This window comes from Topomyia yanbarensis, chromosome 3, assembly GCF_030247195.1.
Source record: "Topomyia yanbarensis strain Yona2022 chromosome 3, ASM3024719v1, whole genome shotgun sequence".
NCBI lineage: Eukaryota > Metazoa > Arthropoda > Insecta > Diptera > Culicidae > Topomyia > Topomyia yanbarensis.
The window spans coordinates 172473789-172497950 of NC_080672.1; the positions used below are offsets into that span (position 1 = coordinate 172473789).

Genomic DNA, 24162 nt, shown 5'->3' on the forward strand with positions numbered 1-24162 from the left:
GGGTTGTCTACAAGACACGACTACTTGTTACTTGTTGTTACTTTTATTGTTATTGTTCACTGATAAAGATACAGAATTGATTATTAACAAGCACAGATTTAAGACAAGCTAATAAAAGGGATTTTTGTATAATGTATGAATATTTGTTTATGTTATGATTCACTGGTAACCCAAGTAACAATTGAAGTTTTATAGCACGCTACAAGTGCAATATAAGTTTTATGAGTGGCTATAAAACAACCTTAAAACCTAATTTGTTACTAGGGAATTGAACAGAATTAACAAGCGCACAATTAATACAAATTAATGAAAGGATTTTTCTAATTGAATTCTTTTTCCATTATGTATTCGTCCTAATAAGGACTGTTTGCTGATAACTATGTTTTGTGATACGGGACGAGAATCCTTTGAAACGATTCGAACCTTGCCGGCGATTCGCTTCTGCTACGTACACACACGAACATTTTTTGTCAAATAAGCACTGAAACAAGGTGATCTCTTTAATCAACTGGCGTACCCCAGGGTTCCCACTTAGGCCCTCTTGTTTTTATTTTGTACGTAAATGACATTACCTTTATACTCAAACATCTTAAAGTGCTTATATATGCAGATGACATGAAACTTTTCATGGAAATAAGAAATGTCAAAGACACTGAAATATTCCAAAACGAAATAAATATATTCCACACGTGGTGTAGCAAAAGTCTACTCCAACTTAATGTAAAGAAATGCAACGCAATAACCTTCAGCAGAAAAATTTCAAATGTTCCCATAGACATACACTTAGGCAATCAACTTGTAGAAAAATGCAAAATTATACGAGATTTAGGCGTAATCTTAGACTCCAAGCTCACATTTGTTGAACATTATAATACAATAATAAATAAAGCAAATAGTATGCTGGGCTTTATTAAACGTTTCACCTACAATTTTGAAGACCCTTACACAATAAAATCATTATACAATACATATGTCAGGCCAATTTTGGAATATTGCAGCATAGTATGGAACCCATACACTGTCCTGTACGAAGAACGCATTGAATCAGTCCAAAAACAATTTATTTTGTACGCGCTTCGTAAACTAAACTGGACGACATTTCCCCTTCCATCGTATAAAGCACGTTGCATGCTCATTAATATACAAACACTCAAAGAACGCCGCGAATTTTCCATGCTTTACTTTATCAACGACATTATTTCTCAACGTGTAAAATCCGCATCATTACTTTCGCAAATAAAATTTTATGTACCTAGCCGACAACTAAGAACTCGTAATTTATTCCAAGAACAATCTTTTAGGACAAACTATGCTAAAAATAGCCCCATCAATAGAATGATGCGTCATTATAATGAAAATTGTGTAATAATTGACCTTTCCATGTCTAGAAAACAAATCAAATCTGAACTAAACCGTAGAAATAATGTATAGTATATAAGTAAATATTGTAAAACCATTCTATGTAGTCTACATATGCTTGACGAAAATAAATAAATAAATTTTGGTGCAGATAGAAGGCCATCCTTTTGTACGACAAATAAAAATATTTTCATCATTCTTTTTGGGGTGGCTTTCGCTTAGTGGCATGGTTGCCACGTTTTTTCATTTTGCAAAAGACTTCTAGTTTGTAAATTATTAATTTGAATAATATTTGCTTATATTATAATTTACTGGTAAAGATACAGAATCGACAAGCACAAACTTAATACAAATTAATAAACGGAATTTTCTTCATCAATTCTTTTTCCATTATATATTCGTCATAATAAGGACGATTTTCCAATAACTGTTTTGTGATACAGGACGAGAATCCTATGAAACGATTTGAGACTTGCCGATACGACTAAACGCACTGCATAAACCAGCAATTCGCCATTTGTTCCGCCATCGTCGCTTGGAAATGCGAGCAAAATCCTCCCAGCACACAGAAACGCTCCCCTTCCACGGCTCGTATCAAATGAAAGATGTATCTGAGATCCTACCAGCCGCAGTAGCAATAACCTACCTTGTTCCATCAGCAGAGTAGGTATGGCAGTGAATTAATTCGGTCAGAAACATTCCTTTTATGTCATGCGATGAAATGTGTAAGACGTTTATGAGTGTCGAGATGAGGTCTGTGTTAAGGAAAGAGTTGCGCACATTTGTGAAAATTGTATATGTTTTCCCTGCGGATTTACTGATTTTTCAATAGTGTGCTAATAAAACACACAGATAAATTTGATAACAATTTTTTACTGCCAATTTTCTAAATCGATTGGTGTTCGAATCATGAAAATCTTTCAACAATTAATAAAATGTGAGTGAAAACTTGGTATGTCTTCTTACATTTTTCCAAAGCATTTCCAATAATACGAATTTTTCAATAGTGTACAGTTGAAATACCAATTTAAAGTTGCAATCATTTTTCAAGTTGGACTTCTCTGAATCGATTGGTATGTAAATGATGCAATTCCATCAACAATTAACAACGCTGCAGTCGCTTAAAATTATGCCACATTTTCGCGACGCGGATCGAGTTTTAGATTTTAGTTTTACACCTAGTCTCAGCCCCATATAGTGGAGTAAAGCATTTTCAATGCTAAAAATCGATTTCATATTGGCGAAATTTGAAGACAACCTCATGACTTCTAATCAAACCATTTAATTGTTTAACCCTTACAAGTCTGATCATATTTTTGTTTCGATTATAGACATTTTAATCTTAAGGTCATTCGCTTCTTAGTTCAGATTAAGAATTTTCCTATAAAAAATCTCTATTCCTGTGTTGGGATTCGAACCCAGGTGAACTGCGTACATGACATTCAATGTACAAATTCCGCTATGCCCACTCGAGTCTGATCTTGTTTCGATGCGAGAATTGGGTTGGTATAAATATAGTTGATATCAAATATGCAGTAGTTTAGAATTTTCGCTATTCTAGTTACCTCATGCACAAGATATTGAATTTTCAATTGCATTCTCAAATAAATTTTTGTCGAAATAGTATTTGTCAAAATTTTAGTTTCTGTTAAAAATCCGGGCCCCCTTCAAAACTCCGGGCCCGGGGGGAAACACCCCGGTCCCCCCCCCCCTCTCGGCGGCCCTGATCATTGCATATGGACGAAAGATTTTTATCATTTCCCATAGCCACACATAAGACCAAAAACAGGCAATCTATTTTTAATGCCAAAACGGCTAATTTTAGGTTAATAGTATCTTCGGAGAATTTGATGGATGTAATATGGCCTTTCTTTTGGTACTATTTTTTGCTGATTAATCCACCTACGAGTGAGATATTTTCATAAATTTTCTTGGAAGTGATTGTATTGAAATGATGTCTTCAGCAAATTTGTAACTCTTGCTTTTGCGAATAACTTTACTGAAGACACAAATATCTATTGTGAATACTTTCAAAGTTAGAGCTTGTTGTTTATGGATTCCCCTTTGTCGCCTATTTATTGTTCAATATAATAGTAAAGCATTTAAATTAGCCAAATATTATTTCGATTAAACGAATTTCGTATTTCCTTTTTCTATCTTCAATCGCTAGAAATAACCGTCGAACAATTCCAAGTTGTCTACATGGAACTTGATCACTTATCGATGCAAAAAATTTCATTTGCGCGACCCTGATAACTGCAAAGTTTCTAAGTTACAAACATCGGATCGATCTGAAACATATCTTAGAAAATAAAAAACTATATAAATAACTCCAAGCAACGGCGTAGCCAAGAGAAGGCTTCAGGATTCAACCCCAGTCCTTGCCACGCACTCAAAAAAAAAAAATAATTGGATTGATGAGAATAATTCATTGCTGCTGACTGATTTAATTCAATATTACAATAATAATTATCAAATTAGAACATTAATAACCTGTCATTTTAAACATCATGAGGACTTTTGAAAAGTTTTGGGAATGGAATCCTGACCTGTCACTGATCTATTAATCTTAATCTAACAGTTGTCTGATCACATCAATATCAAATACCCGCCTGAAAACATTCCAATAGACACTCATTCCAGAGTTCTGAAATCAATCATAATCCTCAGATTTCTTATCATATTGAGCTCACTTTTGAATGGATGTACTATAATATGGAATAGGGTTTTTTTTAATGGGAAGCGAAGTTGGAAACCCAGAAAAATGAAACATAGAACTGCTCACCGAAAAATTGCACAGCATTCAACATTTGCTGAACATGTCTTTATTTTGGGAATGCGTAGAGTTGAGACGAAAACATAATATGATTAATAACGAGTATAACACTTTCCGAAAGTAGAGTAAAACTTATGAAAAATGGCGTTTTCCATTCGACTCTAGCAGGTCCTGATCAATTTTGATGAGCTTTTAATTTTTGTTGTGTTACTAATTATATGAATAGGTAAAATAAATGTTCGCAAACAGTAATTTAAGATCAAGATTATATCATTTTGCAACCGCCAATTCCGGAGGTTTAGTACCTTCGATGAATTTTACAAACGTTAAACAGCACATCATCTGACAAAATAACTTTGGCGTTATATCCACTAAGAAGTATTTATGGAGAATTTACTATTCAAACAAATCTAGTTCGAGACTTAATGTCTTCAGCAAAATTTTGGGGAGTGCTATTACAAACCTCTTTATTGAAGACATGAGGGCTCCGTGTGTTTAGGGTATTAACATATTTTAGGCTATGTTTAGGGTATCAACATATTTAAAATAAATTACTATGATTTTACTGTTTATGATCTTCTACTATTTATAAACAATACATTTTACATTTTATCCAAAGCTTGAGTTTGTGAAGCTCGCAATAAAAAATTGTTTGGGATAGAAGATAGATTAAGGAACATTTCGTAAAAAGTCTCAACAAATTCGCTAAAGAAAACTTCAAATATGACAGTTTCAGAGTTCGATTTTCACCAAACCCTCACCAAACCGAATTTCTAGCTACGCCGCTGACCCTAAATAAGTAGAAACAAAGTCGTTCTACCTTCATCCACAAGAAACTTCTTCGAATACTGTCTATTTTTACAATACAGCGAAGACCCCATTTGATTAGCCCCCCAAATGAGAAAATACAGAAATTTTCAGCTTTTTTCCCTACACAATAGGGAAAAATAAAAAAAAAATTAAAAAGTAAATTAATTAGTAAACGGGGTAGTGACCGTCGCTCCACAACGCAGTTTATTTTTCATGACTTGCGGTGAGCACGATTTCTTGAATTGCTGAACTGAAAATTATGGAATAGAAGTTAGTTTTTAGAATTCTTTACAAATTTAACCTGCCGAAAATCGCGCAAACGGCTCGGAATGAGACCCGCTGGTGCCCTAAGACGATTTCGTTAGATTTTCAGAGCAGCGTGCACCAAGTGACGTAAGGTTATCGAAAAGTTTCGTGGAAACGAAAATTCCAGTGATGATGATTTTATTTAACGGGTTTCGAGAGTTTTTTATTTGTTTTTTGGCATTATAATTCAAATCAAACATACTACTGGGAAGTCACTTTTAGAAAAAGTCGATATCGAAGTAAAGTTTGAACTATGCACGCATGCACTTCAGAGGTAGCGTGATATCAAGAGCTACAACACAGACAAACAGACGTAACACAAGAAGAATTTTCATCGCCCACAGAAAAAACGGTCGATTTAAATTATGTAAAATGCGCCATCTCACCGAGCGTGGCGCTTGTGAAGCTATTTTGACACATATCCATAATGTGTCACTTCGTTACCACAAGCACCCGAAAACTAAGATGAAGGGAAAGAAAGGTGGGAACATTCGTCACTTTTGTGTGTATTAGTTTTATACATGGTCGGTGTTAAGTCAGACCGGACTAAGTTACAAAATATTGATTTCGAGAAAAACGAGTTTAAAGTTTGAATCGCAGCATCCTTTGCATTATGATTGGAAATTAATTTCTGCCGTAATTCTTGTTTATTGTTACATATTTCAAATCTGGCAAGAGTCGAATGTAGCTGACGAAATTATGTATCCATTGCAATAATTATTTCATTTTTTGATGTTTTGCGACTTAGTCCGGTCTGACTTAACACCGACCACATGTCAAATTGAACAAGGCTTCCACGACCCATAAAATGTTCTGGTTGCAGTTGAAAATCGAAATAGTGAAATTGCGCGTTTCGATTTATCTCCTATTTTCAGCGTACGGAACTAAAGCGCAACTGGTGTAGATGATGGGCACGTTGATTCTCTAACATGTATACAAGATGCGCTTTAGTTGCCCACTCCACAAATAGTGAAAAAAAAATGAAAGGCGCAAGTCAATTTTTCGATTTTTAACTGCAACCAGAATAAGTAAACAAAAAGATCGGAACGAGCATCCTGATTCTTTGGCGCTCGATGAAAGGAGAAAAAAGGGCGAACTTAACCATGAATCTTCCGATTCGAACACTTAGGGACACTTTAATCTCGAAACTAGCGATAAAAACAATTATGAACCGAATCAAAACCTTTGCCCACTACGTTATTTGTTTATGTTTTTATTCTTCATATCATAATCACTACATATTTAGATTGCGTCAGGATACAGTTCCGTAGAAGACCAACACATCGAACATACTTTGCACTCAAGACAGAAGCAAAGATTTCGTTCAAAGGGAAAGTAATGCCATGCACTCGTGTGCAGAATCATCGTGGCGAACCATCCATATAGAATTTTATGAAATTAAATTCTTCCATAGCCTACACGATGAGTTTTCACTTACGGAAAACGTTAAAAATGAAATCGTTGATGCGAATTGATCCTGATATTGGCAAGGAAATTTTAGGGGTTGTGTCTCCTTGATCTTGATCCAATTATGACTTCGATAGCACAGCCGACTCTTTAAAAACAGACTAAATAAAATTAAGAGTGCCTGATGTCTCCGGGACTCCAAAAGAGCGACGACAAAGAAGAGTAAATCGAGACAAACATCAATCCTACGACCAATTGACGACAAAAATTGATTTCTTCACATGAAAAGAAAAACAATTTTGACGTTGCTTAAGTACCCGTAACAATAAATGGTTGGGTTGGGTTTTAAAAATGCAGTCGTAGCTCTGCATTCTTTAATTTTGTCAATTGCAATAATTATGCCATGAAAAGTTTAAGTACGTGACAGGTGATTTTTTTCATTTCGCTCTTCAAATTTAGCAACTGCAACAATGCCCCTACCTTTCATCTACTATCTTGCAGTTGACAAGTGGTGTGGACATTGTTGCCAGTACTTCGGTTGAAAAAAATATTGTCCCATGGTTGCCAGAATCACGTTTTGTGCAATGTGTTCAACAGATGTCGCTAGTATACCGTGGGCGATGCTTTTTTTAAAATTTTCTTCGAGCTGTTACGTCTGTTTGTCTGTGGCTACAATTTCAGTTTTTAGTTCTCTACATCTGATATCAAAAACATCACGAAACTTAAAGTTCTAAATATTCTCAATCGATATAATATCAGAAGAGAGTGATAAAAGTTATAAGAATTGTCTCCTCAGACTGTTAAGTGGATTAAAAACGTTTTTTCTTTTTCAAAAAACATGTGCTTGTATACTTTTTAATATATTTCGCTCTATATTCAATGAAAATTATCTGATCTACAAAGTCTACGTACAGTTTAAAACGTGCTGATTTACACATTTCAGAAATATACAATATGTGTAGATCACATGGAAATTCACTAGGGTTACCTTCGACCAGAGTCGTAAAAAAGCGAAATTTTTGACCAGTTTTGAAAATTATACATTTTCAGTTGATTTTTTAGCACATTTTTTTAATTTTTTATGGTGTTGATAAGCTCTTTATTAACAGCATAATGAGATATTCAGTTATTGGTATTGGTATTGCATTAAGTATTCTGCAGTTATTTTCTCCTACTCGAGTAGTGCGACAAAAAATTACAGTCACTTTTCCAAAAGCATCATGCAGCGAGGTTGATAGTTTTCCAGTAACTATTTTGCATAATTTGAATCGTGAGTGTCTAATAAATTGGCTTGGTAATATGCATAGAACAAAATGCGTTCAGCTTTGCCACCGGTTTATCCATATAAAAGATTGTTCTAAACTCTAAAGGAAGAGAGTTTGAAAAATCTTTTATATGGATAAACCGGTGGCAAAGCTGAACGCATTTTGTTCTATGTATATTACCAAGCATACAACTCATAAAACGCTGACCCAAAGTTTCTTGAACTAGATGAAATCAGATTCTTTCGGTATGTACTGAAACAATATGTTAGGCCCCTGCTAGATGGCCATTTTTTCCTAGTCAATATCTGCCTTTGTTAAAATCAAAACAACCCAACGCAATAGCATGGGTGACATAAGCGTAGAAGCGGCTAGACTCATCATAACGGATGACAGAGATGACACTCTCCTGGATGGAAAATTTTGAGATGAGTAGTAAAAGAGAGTAGAGTGAAGAGTAAGTGAACACTATCATTTGCACTTAGCCCCTTTTCACATTTTTCTCTAAAATACACAAAACTTTGTGTGTTTCAGTCAGTGCATTTTGTGTTTGGCTTGTCAGTGCATTTTTCGAACATCCTTTCAAGGGTACATTTTGTTCATGTGCAGGTTAAGGTTTAAAATTTCTTTTAGTTTCAGTATAATTACTCTTCCTCGACTTTCGGCACTTTCAAGCTTGATAATCTCTACTGCAACTTAGATTTCGTACAATTAGACGTGATCAAACAATTATATGAGAAAGATAATTTCTTTTGAAGTAGCAACGTCCGACACACACCGTATCCCTTAGGATTAATTTCTATTTCTATGAAGTTGTTACTAGCACCTCTAGCTTCTCAAGAAGCGTGGCTCTGGTCCGAAACCGTATTGCATATTTAAGAAGAAACAAACGAGGCGAACGAGAAAAGAAGTGTGAGAGAAACCGCCCAAAATGAATAATCATGGCTAGGTTAAGTGGAGTAGGAAATACCAATGGTGAATTAGCGTATCAACTAAGAACTAAGGAAAGGTTCCTATGGGCCAGTAGAACCAACAACAGAGCGAGCTACATGTGTAAAAGAGGTGCCGATAGAGCCGCGAGATGATCATTGTACCCAGATATATCTGTTGAAGGCGGGAAAACGATTATTATGCTCCTGGGTAATTTGATTGATTATTAGTTTATGGGAAAATACTACTTTGAGCATAGGTATCTGTCTACGGGCGTGTAATCTAATCAATCAATTCTTGCTGCAATAGTTCTCCGTAGACGAAACAATCAAATTATTCATTGTCATTTTTTTAACTTGTACAAGTCATATGAACTGTCCACATTGACATATTCAAATACTTTTTATATTTCGTTTATAGAGGTTTTAACCTTAGGGTGCAGGGTTGGGACTCGAACCCAGGTGAGCTGCGTACAAGGCAATCGAGTTACCAACTACGGTTATGCCTCTTTCAGATGTTTGTATTTTTTTTCCTTTTTATATGATTTAAACTCAGTTATATTGCTTAACCGCTATGTGTCCGACAGGGTACCCGGGTATCTTTTCAGATTTCAACAAAGGAAATTTCGGTGTTCTTCCTCAAGCAGAAAATTGGTATTTAGTAAGATCTTGGAACATTACCAAGCATAGCATGGGGAAATAAAATTGGTGATGGGGAAAACAGGAATCTGAGGAAAGGTTTCTGGATTTTTTACTACGTAACAGGCCGACAAGGTTACCCGGGTACCCACCAAATAAAAAACTTATGAATATGGCATTTGTTAACCGATTCAGACAATTTTGGGTGATTTGTATTGAAAAAATCATCCACTTCAGACATCTGCAAAAATGAACCGGTTGAATTCATGTGGTTTTTGGAAATTTGAATTTCCGGAGGAATGTTCCAGTATTGGGATACTATGTGTGATTTCCATTCCATTTCCATGACAAAATTCTTGAGATTGCCTCAAAAGACTATATCTCATGATTTTGGAACCATTTGGTAATTTGACCCCGCAACGGACATTCCAGAGCAGGTTCCGTTGGGGCCGTGAGTGGTCGTTCCGAGGTGACATTACCATATTGTCCCATAACGATAAATAACAGACTTCTGATAATTTCACGAATTTTGACACCTATATTGCTGGAATTTAATTAAAATTTACATATCATATGCTAGGACTGTTTCTTTTTGTAGATTCTAAAAGTTTTTCACTGTTTGGTTCGTTGCTGCAATCTTTTGTTTATTAGTTTATTTGTTTATTTGTTTGGTATAATTTCATCTGACATAGATTGTCTTAATGAAAACTTAAAACTAAAGGTTAAAACTAATCAAAAATTTAAACATTACGAACAACACGAAAATTATCAAGTACTCGTTGACGAAACACATTAGTCGACACATTAAAATCAAAGAAATCAGCAAGTTCGTTGAATCTCGAGCAAACGAATCGAAGTGGGTCGTGCTGTCCGTACTGTGTATTTCGTGACTCCAGGAACAAGAAGTTACGACGACGAAGTTGTCTCTCAGGAGCGTACAAATTCAGCTGAGTAAGCAGAGCAGAGCTGTCAATATCGCCTGTGAGTAGCTTTGCAGCGAATAATCCCTGTGAGGTGATCCTTCGTACCTCCAGCGACTCGATGTCTAACAGACGGCAACGTTCCTCGTATGGCGGCAAGTTAATTGGGTCACGCCACGGCAGAAACCGCAAAGCGTACTTTACGAATTTTCGTTGAACACCTTCAATCCTGGCGATCCAGTTTGCATGGTAAGGGCTCCATATTACGGCATTGGATTCCAGCAATGAGCGTACAAGCGAGCAGTACAATGATTTTAAACAAAACGGATCACGAAACTCCCTAGCAATTTTAAAGATGAAACCCAATTGTCGGTTGGCTTTTGACAGGATATCGTCATAGTGGAGTCTGAAGGTCATTTCACGATCTAAAGAAACGCCAAGATCCTTAACACATTCTGTCCTAGTAAGAGAGCAGCCACAGATTTGGTAATCATAAATAATGGGCAGAGTTTTCCGATGGAAGGAAATTATGCTGCATTTTGCAATACTTAAGCCCATAAAGTTTTTTGTGCACCATTCCTCAAACAGATGCAACATTCTTTGTAACTCCAGGCAGTCGAGAAGGCATTTAATTATTTTAAAGATTTTCGTATCGTCTGCATAAAACAGACGACAGTCCGATGGTAGTAGCGATGCGACATCGTTTATAAAAATTGAAAACAGTAGCGGACCGAGGTTGCTGCCTTGTGGAACTCCCGACCGGTTTGTGAACGATTCAGAAGTTGTCGAGCCGATTCGGACCTGTACAGAACGGTTTGTCAGATATGATCTGAACCAAGCAACACTAAACGCTGAGATGCCGAGTCGCTGCAATTTTCCTAGGAGTATTCCATGATCCACTCGATCGAATGCTGCTTTAAGATCCATATACGCCGTATCTATTTGCCACCCAGCATCCATGTTCCGCAAACAGTTCGAGGTAAACTGCATAAGGTTAGTGGATACGGAGCGCTTTGAGTAAAAGCCATGTTGTTCACTATCAATATAACTTTTACAGCAGGCGAACAGAGTGTCGTTCACGATTATTTCGAATAACTTTGAGCAGGCACACACAGAAGTAATTCCACGATAATTAGAAACATTGCGTTTGTCACCTTTTTTTAGAACTGGAAATAAGTGGGAAAATTTCCAGCGTGCAGGGAACTCACATTGCTGAACCGAGAGATTAAACAGCATAGCCAGCGGATTACAGAGAGTGAGAGCACATCGCTTTAGCACGGATGACGGTATACCATCAGGGCCAGCAGCAAAGGATAACTTCAATTTTTGCATGGCAGTCGCTACCGTGCTTTCAGTTATATGCGGAATACTGTAGTCAAACACGTCACGTGGCATTTCCCGAATAGCTTCTTCTATCTGTACGCTTCACATGTCGATTGTAGAGGTAGTGGTTGTAGTGACGATACCGGTTGCTTGTGATGTTCAACTGTTGTTTAAAATAGGGTGAACGAGAACTGCAATATTTCCGAAGGGCAGCCGATCGTGCTCGCTTGAGCGCACGTAATCGTCGATTCGACCACGGTGGTTTTTGCGGGGGTGGTTTAGCTGGAACAACACTTAAGACAGCATTCTCCACAATGGCGCTGAAATGTTCTACTGCCTCATCAATGCAGGTAGACGATTCAATGAAGTGCCAATTGATGATAGATAACATAGCATTCAATGTGGCGTAATCGGCTCGGCGAAAGTCCAAAAAATTAGTAACAGTAGCCTCTTCATAAGCAATTTCAGTGGGCATACTAAATGTAACAGTAAGAGCAGGGTGCTACTGTTTCGAAATGTTTTGCAGTTTTCAGCTGTGCACGGCTTGATCGTCTAGAAAAATGGTTCGAAGATGCGTGAAGTGGAATTTAGAACATACCATGCCTAGTCGTTGTAAGTATTTTTTCTACACATTTGTTTTGAGATCATAACGTCTCAGATCATACAAACACTTAAAATCACATGGTCTGCAGTTAGTAGAGTGGAGTGGGGTCAAGAAGGTCAGTTTTCTTTGGCGAGCTCGTGCGATGGTATTTTTGCACATATTTTGACAAATAAGTACTCGTTGGAGAGGTTATACATCTGCCAACGTTTTGGAAATAATGATTTTATGCCTAGCTAAATATTTTTGGAGCTAAATCGAATAAGGCGAAGGTAACGTACCTTTCGATGTTTTTAACCAACATTGCGAAAACCATCTCACAATTTTGATGGCAACGTATTAAAACTGTTAGACAATTTTCAGAAAATTTGAAAAAAAATGCTTTGCGCCTTTAAGGGTTAAAATCTAGGGGTACGATAGGTCATTATATTCGAGGTTAAATTAAACAATGTACACGCCTAGAAAATCGCCGTTTTTATTTGAACACGTCAATCAGGTAAGAAAATGTGAAGTGGCAAATCGTCGCTGTTGTGCTATCTTATGACAAACGCCATTTTGGGGTAAACTGAGTTAGATATGCCACATCACTTGTCTAAAAAATCTCTACAAAGTAGCGTTTTCAGATTTTTGACATTCTGCTTGGTTACTGAGATATAGCGAGAAACGTGCTGAGAATTTCTGTGATTTTTATTTAAAATGATTGTAACTGGGGATTGGCACGAGTTATCTTTATGTGTAATACGTTTTTATGTGTAAAACTATCTGAGAAACACAATGGCATAATCATTTTCAAAACAAAAATACACGAATTGCGAGAAAAATGCAGTTTAAGTTTTCAACTGGAAATATAGCATATTTGGCAGAATTGTAACCAAAAAGAACTATTTTTTTCTAGATTCCCTGACTTAATTCCTTCAAAATGCATCTCACCGATTGTTTATAGACCAAATGAAACCAAAGATATGAATAAAAGTTAATAATTGATGATTTTTTTCTATGGAAAATTTTCCATGCACGATTATGACACGACATACAAATTTTGTTCTCAATACACAACTATGACACGTGTGAGTGCGACTTTTGTTTACATTTATAGTAAAAACTCGCAACATAGTCAACCGATGATTTGTTTATACCATGTATAAGTTTCAAGATATTCAGTCTGAAACTTTAAAAATCGTATTTCTCGAAATGTGCTAAATGGCGCTTGTCAGAAGATAGCACAACAGCGACGAAATTATATGAAAAATCATGACAACGCGAAAGGAAATCTTGAAACATGGTTTTGGCTGGTGCGTCTGGTTTTGTACTTTCGAATGACTTCTTCGTTGTCCTCGTCGTCGCCAGATTGTGGAATTGAACTTGTTCATTCCGGTTCACGTGGCTGTTTAGCTGTGAAACGATCAGTAGTGACCTATTGTGCCCCAAACAGCTGGCATATCGTGCCCCTAAGCGTATGTTTCATGTTGATGTCCGCATTTTTTTTCGAAAAAACCAGCAAATATTCGTGTTCAGCATAAATTTGTACGTAAGTAAAAATCCACTTTTTTGTATTGATTAAATGTACTATACTATGGACGAAAGACAATGCGTTTTCGCGGAACAACACGAAACAAATAAAAAATTAATGAACGACTCCGTAACTAATATAGCTGATCCACGGTGACAGCCGAAATAGCAGTCTCCAACGATGTTCTCTACCGTGTATCCAATTCACACAGGATGAACGAACTCTGCAGTAACATAGCAAAGATAATGTCCTATACATATTGTGCCTCCATACCTATTTGACCTCATTCTACTCTACACACTATTATATTCAAAACTATTAGTGCGTCAGTGCTATTGCAAAAAAAAACAGAAACGGTATTGAGTACTATCAAAATAATGCTGCAGTGGACCGTCTCATAGATGTTCTGTCAAAACTTTCGATATAGGAACCATCAAAATTTAAATACTAGTTACTAAGAATTACACAACATATCGTTCTGTTAAAATTAAAGAAACGATAACTAGTTTTCAGGAAGAAACAACACACATGAAAGAAATGAAAAGCATCCTCGATTACCAACGCATTTTCTGTTTGACATTTCGAGGGACCGTCTAGTACAACATGAGTTAGTACCTCTTGAGCCATGGGAAATTCGTCAGACCATCTCTATTAGTCTGTGGTTGATTCATTTGGCCATATCCACAGATAGCCTGCCAGACATGTGAATTTCGACAGATTCTTATTCCGTCGCATCCAAATCGGCTAAAATTTAAAAAAAAGTTTTTTAATTTGCGAGTACTCGGAAACGAGGTTTCGACCTGTTTAAGGCGTATATAAGTTGTTTAGAGGCACACGGAGCTAATTCGTGTATTTGTACCTCGACTTTATGTTGCCATTCAACGATATATTTCGTTTCGCGAAACAAACGCTTGGATGAGCAGGATGAGAAGGTAGCTGGCGCAAATCGTAATACAAAATCATGAAGATTTTCATTTTACCTAAGTTTAGTTCCTATGGAATTCAAGAAAAACCGATAAAATGTTCTAATCGTATCTTTTATGCGTAACGTAGGAGCCGTGCTTTAAGAATATGTAGAAACTGACAACAATGAAGACACAGACCGCAGTAATAAGGAATTGATAAATAAATCGAGTACAGCGGGCAACCGACTGCTGTTGCTGGTGGCTGAATTCAACTGATTTGATGTCTTTATTTTTCACATAAATTTTGAATTCCTTTAGATATAACAAGCATCAATAGCGAGGCCCGAAATCATCCTTCTATCTTAAGTATATGTATGTTTAAGGAAAAAAATACTTTAACGTGCTGTAAAAATACAAAGATTCAAAAAATATGCTTTTAATTTAACTGTTAATTAAGGTCATTCTGCCTTCTGATCTCATCAGAGTAAGCAAATAATCCGCTCGCTATAACTACACGGAAAGAACTAGCCCCGCTGCAGACGGATTGAATTGCCATTGATTTTTGTAAATGTCATGTAAGACCAGCTACTCGGGACGCAAAACAATTACTAAAAGTGCAGATGGTACTCAGTCAGGCACGCTTCGTATCAAACATTAACAAAGCAGTCAGTCGTTTCGCGGAACAACATGCTGAAAATTAATGAATGCGGCAACGTTCATTACAGCATCCACAAATATAGACAATATCTCTAAATAGATTAAAAAGTTATGCAAAAAGACGCTGAAACAAGGAAAACCTTGTGCAGAAGCAGCTAAGAAAAGTCCGCCTGTACCATAACTTTAAACAGCATACCATTACCGGTTACAAAACCAATATCCATGAATCTGACATGAACAAATATTCACTCCCCTCTCATCGGGCCTGTCTGCATGAAAACAATCCAATATAAACTCATATCGGAGTTCTGAAACTAATCAAAATTCTCAGATTCCCAATCATGTTGAGCTCAATTTTAAAGGCATGTACGGAAATATGAATTAGGGTCAATTTTTCGAAAGGGAAGCGAAGTTGGAATAGGATACATGACTATGATACATCCCAAGTAACAATTAAAGTTTTATAGCACGCTACAAGTTCAATCTAAGTTTTATGAGTGGCCACAAAACCACTATAAAACCTTAATTGTTACTAGGGATAGAACTGCTCACCGAAAAATTGCATGTACTTTTTTCTGAACATGTTCTTGTTTTGGGAATGCGTAGAGTTTAGACGAAAACTTAATATGATTAATAACGAGAATAACAGTTTCCGAAAGAAGAAGGAAATTTTTGAAAAACCACTTTTTCCGTTTTACTCTAGCAGGTCCTGATCGATTTTTTGAGCATTTGTGTTTGTTGTAATATCAATTATATGCAAAGGTAAAATAAATGTTCAAAATCAGTTATTTAAGGTCAAGATCACATAATTCCGAGACCGCTGATTTTGCAGGTTCATTATCTTCGAAGAATTTTGCAACCTAGAACACCATATCACCTGATAAAATGAAATTAATTTTGGTGTAAAAATACGAAGGCTTCTTCGTGACAAAATCCGAGCACCTAAAAGATCTCCAGAGATATTCAAATGAAAATGAAATATTTCTCACAGATATGGACGTATGTTTGTTTGCTTTCAAAAATATATTTAATGTTCCTTTTTTAATATCAATAAACTGTTCACTAATAGAAAGAGGCAATAATTGCTATTGTGACCATCCAGTCCAGTTGCGGTGAGACCAATTTAAGCAAGTACTACAACCTATAGCTCAGTAACCAGAATACTAGTTTAAAAATATGTAAATATCGTATCATCCATTTCGGGCAAAACTTGTGCAATTCAGTTGAACAATTTCTGAAAAAAAATTTATTTATTGAGCGGGAGTGGCATGGATCATATGAATGACTGTTCGGATAATAGTAAAATATCCCATCAAATCAATTGTTAATGGTTAATGACCAACAAAAATGTTGATTAATTTTATTTAAAGCTCGAAAATATACAAAAAAGATAATATGTTCTCTTTTATACAAATGAATATAATACAAATTTCATCGATTCGGGAAAAACATTGCACTGCCTTCAAAAGTTCCGGTGTCTTACGAATGTCAGAAAAAACATTAACTGCGGTAGGAATGTGAACATTTGCAATAAAACCGATGAAAAGTTCATTAAAACATAGAATTGGCAAATATTTGCTCAGGTATTGAATAGCCTAATGAATACTGTCGATATAAGACACCGGAGAAATTTGCAAGAAAGTAACACATATTCAAATCCCGCAGCATTACGATTGTTTAGTTTTCCCAACCATTCGGAAGGGGCAAATCACCATTCGACTCATTGAAACCAGAACTTGTCGGAAATAAGCAATTAAATAAAAGTATCTATCTACCTATCTTTAAAATATCTGTCTAAGCTAAGGCGAAACAATTCATACATAGACGATGTGTCGGCATCCTTTTATAGCTTTTTTCCGATAACATATTTACACCATTCATGCTTTTCGTTGCAAACCCACACCCTTCTTTCAGCACTTTCGTTAGTTTAAGAAGATGTACAAAAATTATTCACTTCTGTGTTTGCTTCTCGGGCTCAGCATCTTCCATATCTTACTACTGTTTTCCAGTAATTGTTAATTATTGCAGTATAAACTGTACAGGTAATATTTTTCTTCCCCATTTGTAGTCTGCTCGCTTCCGAATCAGTTTTTTTTTTCTCTGTTTTCGATAACATGAGAATCGACCCATGCTGTGATGTTCAGACTTTATCGTTTTTTTAATTTCTAGTTTGGTTTCCTAAAAGAAAAGCAACTTTTCATTTTAACGTTTCCAATGCAAGCAACTGAAATAACATGTCTAGACAATACAGTATCTAAAATAAATAATTAAATAATTAACTTTATAATAATAGCTGCAGCTAGGGTGGAAAGGTTATCGTAACAGTAAAAGTAGTGCAAAGATTATTACAATCTTTATGGTTTTGGCATTTCTATACAAATAAATTAGTTCAATTGCTACGACATTTCTTTAGTCTGAATGGGGCATCAATGTGAAATTATCAGTGCCGCAAACGCGTTGTTTACAATAATATTGTGAGCTTTCTTTTTCGCTAGTGTTTTGAAACGTCTTAAATGCACGCAATCATCATTCGATGAAGATGCCGCAATTGTGGCTATTACACGCTAGGTGTCATCGTGATCGGTAAATTATGCTCAGTGATTTCACTACTAGCCTCAGCATTTTCAGCGCGTCTGCAGAGGCTGGCGCGAAACGAATCGAAATGAGAAGATGGCACGTAAATGTAAATGTTAAAATTTATTGCGATCCTCTTTTGACTTGGCAAGATAAGTGTTTTTTTTCTTTTGGTCTGCAACGGGAGTTGATTACCAAACCTAGTTAAAATTCGATCTAACCGTCTCAGCTGATGTAAAAATTAAAACTTGTGGCGCGTTCTACAGGAGATAAAAATTTAAACCTACTTCGATAATTACAAATAAAGTTATCACGAAACGTTTTTGTTATTTGGCCAAAAATAAAATAGTTGAGGACGGTAAACCGCTGATGAACTCGTACTTTTCTAAGCTTATACAATGAACCAGAAATCGTTACGTTAGGCGGCAATTCAGTTCTGCATTTCGTCACTGTTAAAAAGTTTCTATAAACTTAATGCAGGTCAACGTTCAAAAGACCGTATTCCATTTTGATTTAGATGTATGCTTTCCTACATTCTCTGAATCACAAATCTTCTATTACCTAGGCACCTGTTGTTAATATCAGTAACACAACGCACAAGTATGAAAGTAACCGTTTTTCTGTTTCTTAAACTACAATTCACGAACACCATACGATCTATGCAGAACTTTTCTGTGCGTTTTGGGCTTCTGGTGGCACATTGTGATAGCGCGATACCGTAGCTAGGAATGAGGAGTTTGAATGCGGTCCGCTCGAGAATCTTTCAATCCAACTTTTCTTGAGTGCTATTACTGAATGTGTAATTTTTCGTACTCGTACGTAAAAATGCTATAAATAACACCAAGTTTAAATGAAGGATAAGATACATTTTTAATGAGAGCCAATGAAACGAGATGTTATTTTTATATATAGAGAAACCTTGAATCCATTCATCGATATTTATCTGTCTCAGTTGTTATTGTAGATTGTCCTCGTCCTAGCTACATTGTACGTACTATTCTCGCGTTCTTGCGTACAAGATGTTGGCAGTTATGGTTTTGGTTACACTGGAATGCCGCATCTACAGTTTCGACAAACAGGCTTTCCTACGAGAACTGTAGTAACAAGGCTTTGTTCAGAGTATCCTGCTCGCTACAAGGCAATTTGTCTTTTCAATCTTTTATCCTCTAATGGCCGGTATTTATCGATTAAGCGTTTCGCTCATCGGTATCGTCCGAAGGTGATGAGAACCGAATGGCCGCTTAGGGGGATCACTCCGCACAATTCGCAATCCGTCCACGGTGTCGATGCCACCGTTTGCGTTTTCCAGTCTTTTTTTCTGCTGGTGCTTGTGCACACATATGTAACAGCAAACTATTGTTGCCAGGACCACTGCGACAATGGCACCGCTCGCTATACTTGCAGTCTCTAGCATCACACGAGGTCGGGTTGCTGTAAGATGAGATAGTGAGACGTGTTAGTTGTGGCATACCGGTACTGACTGAATAACGCGTATACTTACGTAGATACGATCCGTCTAGATCTTTGTATTCACACCTAGGACCCATATAACCGTCCGCACACCTGAAAGTAGTGGTACACATTACTATTTTAGGTTAATATATTGTCAGCGAAAGCTACGGAAAGTGCGTTACAGGCCCGTCCACAAAGGGAGGGTTTTGGGGGTTCAAACCATCCCATGAGGATTTTGAATTACTTTGAAAAATTTATTAACTTCCTGTTCAGGAAAAAATTGAACCGCGCTTTGACACAAAAAATATAATTTTAGTTCGATCACTCTAGAAACAAGTCGTAGAAGAAATCAATAAGGAAGCCATTCAACAAACGGTAGATGATTTTCTAAGCGTATATTATATTTTGCGAATATGAAAATTAAATAAAACTTGCAATATTAATTCCCAAAAGGGAAAATTGGATTAAACAAATTTGCGCATTAAGGGCACAAAACCTAATTTAAATTAAGTTTCAGTTTTTGTGTTTCGAATTCATCTCGTCAGTAGCTAGCATCAACTTGGTGTCTAGTTAGACGATGTATCTTAACTACTACCTACATCAGCAAGAGTTTATTTTCGCTTTCTCGTCAGCAAACCAGGGCTTCTTCATTTAGTTCCCGGGACAAGTCAGTTGCTTTAGACGTTCACATATGCCGGGTGAACAATTTGAAATTTTTCTGTGTCTAACTAGTGCTAATTGGGGTATTAGATACGCTAGCCGCTCGAGAAGAGCTTCACGAGCGAAGCCATCCGCGTTGGGAAAGGATAGAATAAAAAAATCAACGAATGTGCTTCTTCATTGGTAGATTTAACTCGCGTGTCTTCGCAGCACCAAGTATCTCTGTATCATTTTCTAAGCAAACAGAGTGCATCACAACTAAACAAAAAATCTTGTGAACGACAAATGAACGATTCGTGGTTCGGTTTTCCTATGTTTGGGTGTTAGTAGACAACAAAAACACGAATTCAGAGAAAATTCGGGATATCGTTGTCTGGAGAAATTTCACTATCGATGATTTCTCCGTCAGAGTGACTGACAGCTACATGGCATCGGTATTGTGAGAAATACCGCCATTAAGAAATTCTCAGCACCAGCTAGCAGATGAATAGAAATAGTAGCGCCAAGAAGGATAAGAAACTCTGCGAAAGTAGTTGTATAGAGGTGTTTATTTTGGTCGACCCCTCTAGATCGGTTCGTGTCTTAACAGGTGACAATATTTGCAGCAGACCCGAGCGCTTAAGGTATACCACGAAGGTTGGACAGCAACCAAGAAACGATTACCATAAAATCAAAAGAGCAAGAGCACAGTTACTATTGAAGTAGTATCTAACGGTTTCCCCGATTTCTCGATGACAGAAATTTACTCGGCCCTCCAGGTCTCGGAAAAAATATTCAAAGTTTGAGAGTTTCTATACCTTTTCTTTATTTTAAATGGAAAAATTAAAACCCTCCCCTTGGGAGTTTCCTGTGCACGGGCCTGTTACGTTACGTGTCAAAAATTTAAGGTGTCTGTCTAACTGACACTTTTGAAAATCATCAAAACGCCGCGATAATATGTCGTAATATTTCAAGTATATATTTCATTGACTGCAGGGTGAGTTGAAATAAGTGTATACAAAGTTTTTCACACGATCCTGGAAACACCGCTCTTTGTTTGCTGTGTTTTATGCTTTTTTTGCTATGTGTCTGGAAGTGCTTTGAGGTTTGTTGTTGAATGTTTCAGATTTTATTTTATTTATTTAAAGAAAATATAGCAAAAATATGAAAATTAATAAATCATTTAAAATTTAAAGCGGGCGGAAACTATTGGCTGGGAAACAATTTTATTTTCCGATAAATATTTGTTCGCTGTTGAATAAGTACATAATATCTAGAATTATTAAAATGGTGTATAGAAGCTTCTGAACCATCATCGGCCAAATTCAATCTCCCTTAGAGTATGTGGTGGTGCCACATGTTTTTATAAAGAAAGAAGTCAAAATCAACTAACACTTATACTGCAAGAACATTGTGAAGGTTTTAGTATTCATGTTTCTCTCATCTCAAAAAAGTCCCCCATACTCACCGGATCTAAATTGAAATATGTGGTCGATATTGGAAACAAAGGTCCATAAAACTCGTCATAAAAGAAAGCTTGGAGTTTTTGAAGCAAACATTTCGTCGGGATTAGGATTGAGTAACAGTGATGGAGCTTTGTTACTTATTGATTATATTATTGCTTTCCGACTTCGGTTTAACATTTTCATTGAAAATAACTTTTTGTTGCCATAAAATATTGTAGTAAATTAAGTCAATCGTCGCATGCTGGAAATGTTATTAGTATTTTCTATTTAATACTTTTGTAAAGTATTTCCAAATTTATCACACCCAAACATAAACCCAAAAAAGAAATCTGGCAGTAAAAGATTCCTTCTACATTACGTTTGACATTCATCTTACATCGGTTACATTTTGTCCACCATCGTATAGAGAATTGCGAAACAAACAAAAATTCAAATCGCAAGAATCGTTTCGATAACTTGTTTAACTGGTTTCACTGTATTTTTACGAGTAGTGCCACAAAATAGCCTAATTTTTTCTTTTCTTTAGTGTTTGAAGCCACGTAATGGAAATCACATATGAGAACAACATATAACGAAGAGAAATGGAAAAACTCCCAAACAAGAGTGACGGTTTTCATAAAAAGTTCAAACAACGTTTTCTATTCTTCTCTCACTTTGCTCTGAAGTAAAAGCCATATGCAATAAAAGTTTATCCACCCCGTCACAAAAGCAGTATTTGTTCAATATTATTGACAAAATCGTTCAACGGTGCGTTTATTATTTGCATGTTTTATATTATTCACGCACTAGATCATCGAATTAATTACAAAAATACTCGAATTATTCTTTTTGAGGGATTTTGTAATAGAAATAGTGATAGCAAACGTGTTCATTGCTTTGACCTAATTCTCTGCGTTGTGGAAAGATTTCAAGACACAAATCACTCGACTCAAGAACTTATCTCGGAGCTCAAGATTGATGTCGGCATGGCAAATCTCGAGGAGCTGCTGGCATCCGAGATACTTATACGATTCACCACGAACATTGTCCCGAATCATTTGACTTCGTCGATCTTGTGGCCACAAGTGTCGACCAATCGCCCTAATAGTAGCTGAACAGATGGGCGTTTCTTTAAACCAAACTCCATGCTGATGTCGCCACTAATCCTTTCGACTAGTTTGCAGCACAGAAGTTGAGATCATCCATGTAGAAGGTATGAGTCATCTCTTTCGGTGAGCTTTCTCCATACCCTATCTAATAGTCATTCACGATTCGATTGAGTGTCCTATTGTGGGGGTTCATCACCAAACAGAACCAAAGCGGACTAAAGAAATCGCCTTGGAATGCCCCCTCAAGATGCGGAGCGTTCTAGACCGCAACACGTCTTCCCCTATTCTGAGCTGCAGTATTATCAGCTACCTTTCCATCACCTGCCACAGGAACCTCATGACTGCAGGATCAAGTTTATATATCTCCAATACCCAGGGCCGGCGGAAAGCGTGGGTAGTATGGGTAGTACTACCCACTCGAAAATAATCGAGTGGGTAATTACCCACTCGAAATTTGGAACCATTTCAAAAAATTTAGATGCGCATCGAACATCGATGTACCACAATTCCATTTGCATAAACGAACGTGATTTAATGTGAATGTAATGTAAGCGTGTGCATCGCGAAAATGGAAACAAACCTTACTAATGGACCCCTCACCCTATGCTTTCTACCCACTCGGGCGTAAAGTGTTTCGCCACCCCTGCCAATACCTTGAGGAACGAGTGTGGTATGCAGTCGTTGCCTTCTTGTAATCGATATAGGCCATACTACGGTTCCTTTGGGTACACACTGCTTGTCCAACAATGATTGCATTTTTGTAGGTGATGATGGTGCTTAGGATCTTGTATAGGCTTGCTAGACAGATAATTAGGCAAGAAATTGTGGTACTACGGGTGATGAAGTCCGGCAATAAGCGTGGTTCTTGCAATGCCCTGTTGAAACATACAGCCATCGTGGAACGTCCAACGGTCAGCTTTTTGTACCAAAACATTTGGACACTCTTTGGTCCAGGTGCTGCCCAATACCCAAGTACCGCCCAGCGTCGTGTAAATCATTGGTTTCTCGTCGATTTCTACGTCTGCTCATTCCTCCTCGCGCCTGAGCCACGGTTACCCTTCGCGGTGTTGTACGGGTGCCTCCCATATACTGGTACAAAAGCTAGTGACATCGCCGATATCCGATAGACCTTTACTAAAATCAGGCCTCTCGTGACTGATTTGGTCATAGAACGCTCGCTCGTTATCACTGAACATCCGATTTTATTCTCTTCGCTTCGAAGAATCAGTGAAACGCGTTAGTGTTTTATATAACACACTCTATTTCTGCACTAGTTTTCCGTCAGCTGGTTAGCTCCCAGCATGCGAAGCTCAATAGGTGCAATGATCGCAGCCACAGGATGACATAATTTCGCCGATCCATTGCCTTCTCTCTGTGCGGTCAGTTACGGTTACTGATAGTTGCAGATCTTCCGTTACCGTTCATGATCTAAAGTTCGCAGGTCAACTTTACAGAATACTGCAGTTTCGCCCCCCCCCCCTCACCACGCAAAACAGAATTGCTACAGTTCTGGCGTATATAAATAAGTTGCTGTTATTT

At 37.0% G+C, this 24162-nt stretch overlaps 1 protein-coding gene across 1 annotated transcript in view; it reads right to left on the minus strand.

Annotated features, from left to right (window-relative positions):
- Nucleotides 1–16735: 16735 nt before the first annotated feature.
- LOC131693305 (uncharacterized) overlaps nt 16736–24162 on the minus strand; it is a 128539-nt gene continuing 121112 nt past the window's right edge. Inside the window, exons 4-5 of the mRNA XM_058981021.1 lie at nt 19480–19541; nt 16736–19409 (exon numbers count right to left, since the gene is read on the minus strand). Coding sequence (XP_058837004.1) covers nt 19159–19409; nt 19480–19541 — 313 coding nt within the window. The 3' untranslated portion in view covers nt 16736–19158. The remainder of the gene's footprint in view (nt 19410–19479; nt 19542–24162) is intronic.